Source organism: Eumetopias jubatus, unplaced genomic scaffold (genome assembly GCF_037043125.1).
Source record: "Eumetopias jubatus isolate StellerSeaLion01/CBP00866 unplaced genomic scaffold, mEumJub1_p1.0 scaffold_15, whole genome shotgun sequence".
Lineage (NCBI taxonomy): Eukaryota > Metazoa > Chordata > Mammalia > Carnivora > Otariidae > Eumetopias > Eumetopias jubatus.
The window spans coordinates 76,235,842-76,241,482 of NW_028274821.1; the positions used below are offsets into that span (position 1 = coordinate 76,235,842).

Below are 5,641 nucleotides of genomic sequence, written 5' to 3' on the forward strand. Positions count from 1 at the left end.
TTAGACAAAGAACAACTTCTGGGCAAAGAACTTACTGTGGAATTTCAAGCCAAATGATTCCTGAATACATCATTCGAGTTCCCACAAGCCATAGAGGAGGGGCCTTGTTGGATGCATGAGGCATTCATTAGAGATCCCAGAATTGTCACATCATAGAAGATAAGTTAAATTAATTCTAAAGTAAAGACTAGTCTAGAGTCATCCTAAAAGACTATAAAACAAACCTCAAAAGAATCAAATCAATCTGCAAGTAGCTTAATTACCTGCCATAAGAATATCTAGCACTCTTGAAGGGAACATAAAAAATACAGCACTCAAAAATGTAAGAGTTTTGATACACTATACTAATAGAGAAAAGGCTAACTGGGACCCATAATCCAGTGAAAAATCAATTTATGGAAACAGATTCAGAGATGACAAAGATGATGAAATTAGCAGATAAAGCACATTAAACACATTTTCATAAATATGCATCATATGCTCAAGTATGGAAAAAAGCATAAATATAATGAGGAGAGAAATATAAGGCATAAAAGAAAACCAAATGGAATTTCTAGTAGTAAAACACGCATATCTAAAATTAAAGTTTCACAGAAGGGGATAAGCTGAAGATTAAAAACTGCTAAAAAAATTTTAGTTAGCATGAAGATATAACAACAGAAACTATTGAAAATGAAGTACAAAAAGAAAAAAAAGTGAAAAAAAATGAACAGAACTCAAGTGACCTGCTGGATACACGTGATTGGAATCTAACAAAGGGACTTGAAGTAGCAAAGTCTGAAAAATTTCCAAGTTTGACAAAAACTACCAACCTATTGATCTAAGAAATTCAGCGAACCCCAAACAAGATAAACAGAAAAAAGTCACATAAAGGAACATCATAATCAAATTTATGAACATAAAGTATGAAGCAGGAAAAAAATGTATAGTGTGGACAGAACAAAGATAGAACTAACTACAAACATCCAATGAGAAAGTAGGCAAGCAATAAAAACTAGTGGAGTGCCATCTTTAGAAGGCTGAAAGAAAAGATAGTAACAGTATATTATTTTATACCCAGATAGACTATGCTTCAAAATGAAGGTGAAATGAAACAACTGTAGAGGGAAAAAAAAAAGTCAAGAATATTTGTTACTGGCAAACCTATACTATAATAATTGTTACAGGAACTTCTTTAGACAGAAGGAAAATGAGCCCCATCTCTTAGTAGTCACACTTTGCATAATTTCCTCCCACATTGCATCAAGTTTGATCTGTATAACTAATAAAGTATGGTAGATGTGATTGTGTTTTTATGTCCCTCTGGAGATTAGGTTATAAAAGACAAATTTCTCTCCCTCCAACGCCAAACCCCAACAATCACTCTGTAGAAAGCCAAATTCCATGTTTTGAGAATACTCAGGTAGCTTATGAAAAGGCCCACATGGGGAGAGCTGAGATTTCAGCCAGTCTCAGTTGTGAATAAGCTGAGAATATGAATGAGCCTGGAAGTGAATTCTTTAGCCCCAGGTGACTTCATTCCTGGAAGACAGTTTGAATACAACTTCTTGAGAGATCTTGGCAGAACCATGAAAGTTACTCCTAGATTCCTAACTGACAGGAACTGTGAGATAGTAAATATTTGTTGCTTTAAATTGCTAAGTTTTGGAGCAATTTGTTATGCAGCAATAGATAACTAATACACTTCCAAACTAATTCTAATACACCAGCATTTTGTGATTTTAAAAAAAAGATTGGGTGCCTGGGTGGCTCAGTCGTTAAGCGTCTGCCTTCGGCTCAGGTCATGATCCCAGGGTCCTGGGATCGAGTCCCACATCGGGCTCCCTGCTCAGCAGGAGGCCTGCTTCTCCCTCTCCCACTCCCCCTGCTTGTGTTCCTGCTCTTGCTCTTTCTCTCTCTGCCACACACAAAAAAGATCAATATTCCTAATAAACAAATATACAGAAATCTCTGAAAACTATTACCAAATTTAATAGAGCAATATATAAAAAGGATGATAGCCTGACCAAGTGATATTTACCCCAGAAATTCCATGTTTATTTTTTGATCAAAATAACACAGCAAAATTTACCATATTTACAGAGTAAACATAAAAAGAAACTCAAAAGATTAACTCAACTGATGTAGGATAAGGCTTTGAACAAACTCAACATGTATTTTTGATAAAAAAAAAAAACAACCTCAGAACACTAGAAATATGGGAGCTATCTCAACCAAATAAAAGCAGTTTATAAGAAAAACCTATAGCTAACCTCATATTTAATGGGAAAAGACTGAATGCCTTTTTCATAAGATCAAGGACAAGGTAAGATTGTTTACTTTGATGACTTCTATTTTATAACTTCAACATTGTACTAGAAGTCCCATGCAATGAAATAAGGCAAGAAAAAAATATAGAAGATTGTATTGTAAAATTTTAAACTTTATATTTTCCGGATGCTTCAACATCCCAACAAACAGGCTATGAGCACCCCACCCATGTGCCCAGTGCACTGGTGTGATAAGGTGGGTCCCTGTTACAGGGACCTTGCTCTCCCCTGTCTATGAGCTAGTGACATTCAAATGTACCAGTAAAACCTCCTTGTGCCTTTAGCTTTTGTCTTCCACAATGACCCTCAATAAAGGCACTTGCTCATGGGTCTTGATCCCCACCTGCTTGGTAGAGCCTGCTCCCTTCGAACTCCTTCTATATGGCCTCCTGAGTGATGAGTCAACCTCTCTCTTCTGGGATTTGTAAGTATAACAAATCCTTTAATTTCACATGTCTCTCTGTGTGGTGTTCTTCTGTGTCTGTAGCTGACTGAACATCAAAAAACCCCTTTTTAAGTAGCAGAATTATTTACAACACAAAGGTGAACTTATCAAAAAAAGAAGAAATTTATATTTATTTTTAGGCAACATACTTGAGTGCATAGACTATTTTAAGAAATCTGTAACAATTGATACTAAAACTAAAAAGCAAATCTAGTAATGTTATAAGGTAACAAATAAATTGTACTTCTTTGTAACATCAATGAATAGTTAGAATTTGAAATTCAAAAATTATCATTTATGATAGGATCAAAACCACAAAATACTTAAGGATAAATGTAACCTAATATGTGCAAGACCTGTATACTAAAGTTAGAGAGCATTTTATATGAAAGGACACTAATTAGTAAATGGAGAGGAATGTTATGTTAATAATCAGATATCTTCATAAGATACCAATTCTCCTCAAATTGATCAATAGATTCAATTCAGTCTCAACCAATATCCCAGGGTTTTTTTTTTGTAGAATTTTACGTGAAAATTCTAAAATTTATATAAAAAATGGAAAGCCTAGAATGGCCTAAATAATTCTGAAAAAGAACAATGGTGATAGAGCTATCTTGCCTGATTTGAATACCTACTATCAAAAACATTAATTAATACAGTATATTATGGCATGAAGAGAGGCACAGAGGTCAATGGAACAGAATTGAGCTCCCAAATAAACCCCAAATAAATAAATATGCCTATTAATTGCTTTTTCAAAAAAGTGCCAAGATAATTACTGAAGGAAAGAGTAGACGTTCAACAAAGGATCAAAAAGATATTCATATGGGAAACAATGAATGAAGCCTCTTCTCACACATTATACAACAACTAACCAGAAATGGATCATACACCTGAATGTAGTAGCTCAAAGTATAAAATTTTTAGAAGAAAATACAGGAATAAAATTTCTGCTACATGAAGTAGGACACTTTTATTAGACCTAAGGGCACAAAAAGTTTGAAATACGAACAAATTTGATAAATCATACTTTATCTGATTTAAACACTTTGGCTCTTTAAAAGGTACTGTTGATCTAGCTCGCCGAGCTCCAGCCCAAGGAGAAGGGGGGTAAGTAAGGGAGTTTCTGTACCATGGCTTGTACAAAGCAGACTGCCCACAAATCGACCGGTGGTAAAGCACCGAGGAAGCAACTGGCTATAAAAGCCACTCGCAAGAGTGCGCCCTCTACTGGAGGGGTGAAGAAACCTCATCGTTACAGGCCTGGTACTGTGGCACTCCGTGAAATTAGACGTTATCAGAAGTCCAGCAAACTTCTGATCCGCAAACTTCCTTTCCAGCGTCTGGTGCGAGAAATTGCTCAGGACTTCAAAACAGATCTGCGCTTCCAGAGTGCGGCTGTTGGTGCTTTGCAGGAGGCAAACGAGGCCTATCTGGTGGGCCTCTTTGAAGACACCAATCTGTGTGCTATCCATGCCAAACGTGTCACAATTATGCCAAAAGACATCCAGCTAGCGTGCCGCATACATGGAGAACGTGCTTATCCACTATGATGGAAAACATTTCATTCTTTAAAAAAAAAAAAAATTCTCTTCTTCCTGTTACTGGTAGTTCTGAATGTTAGATATTTTTTTTCCATGGGGTCAAAAGGTACCTAAGTATACGATTGCAAGTGGAAAAATAGGGGACAGAAATCAGGTATTGGCAGGTTTTCCATTGTCATTTGTGTGTGAATTTTTAATATAAATGCGGGGACATAAAGCATTAATGCAAGTCAAAATGTTTCAGTGAACACGTTTCAGCAGTTCAACTTTATAACAATTATAAATAAACCTGTTAAATTTTTCTGGACAATGCCAGCATTTGGATTTTTTTAAAACAAGTAAATTTCTTATTGACGGCAACTAAATGGTGTTTGTAGCATTTTTATCATACAGTAGATCCATCCATTCGCTGTACTTTTCTAACTGAGTTGTCCTACATGCAAGTACATATTTTTAATGTTGTCTGTCTTCTGTGCTGTTCCTGTAAGTTTGCTATTAAAATACATTAAACTATAAAAAAATAAATAAAATGTACTCTTGAATAAAATGGAAAGGCAAGCTATAGCCTGAGAGAAAATATTTTTAAAATATATGTCCAACAAAGGACTTTATCTGGAATACATAAAGAACTTTTACAACTGAAAAATAAGAAGAAACGGCTCAATAAAATAGGCAAAAAAATTTAACACACACTTCACAGAAGAAGACACAAATGGCCAATAAGCTTACGGAAATATGCTCAGCATCATTAGTCACCAGACAAAGACAAATTAAAACCACCAGAGAGATAATCACGACACAACCATTATAGAGGCTGTAGTTGAAAAGACTGACATCAAGTTTTAGTGAGAAGTGCAACTGGAATCTTTACTGTGTCTAGTGGGAATGCATAATATTTTGGAAAACAGTTTGGTAGTTTCTTATAAAGTAAGTTAAACATACATCTATCATACGATCCAGCACTTCTACCCCTATGCGTTTACCCTAAAGAAATGTAAATATGTTTACACAAAGATTTGTACTTGAATGTTTATAGCAGCTTCCTTCATAACAGCCTCAAATGGGAATGATCTAAATATTCATTATCTGGTGAATGGAAAGCAAATTGTGGTGTATGCACATAATGGAACACTATTCTGCAATAAAAATGAATAAACTACTGATATGCTCTGTATCACGATATGCATCTTGAAAACATTATGTTAGTGAAAGAAACCAGACTCAGAAGACTATCCACTATATGACTCAAATTTTATGAAATTTTAGACAAAGCAAAACTATAATGATAGAAACATAGAAGTCATTGCCAAGAGTTTTGGGGAAGGGGAAGAGATTTATTA

The 5,641-nt window shown here is 35.1% G+C and overlaps 1 protein-coding gene across 1 annotated transcript; it reads left to right on the forward strand.

Annotated features, from left to right (window-relative positions):
• Window positions 1–3,838: 3,838 nt before the first annotated feature.
• On the forward strand, window positions 3,839–4,310 carry LOC114212893 (histone H3.3C-like). The gene has a single exon (XM_028107915.2). It carries the CDS (start codon window positions 3,891–3,893, stop codon window positions 4,308–4,310), a length of 420 nt encoding a protein of 139 aa, XP_027963716.1. The 5' UTR covers window positions 3,839–3,890.
• The last annotated feature ends 1,331 nt before the right edge of the window (window positions 4,311–5,641 follow it).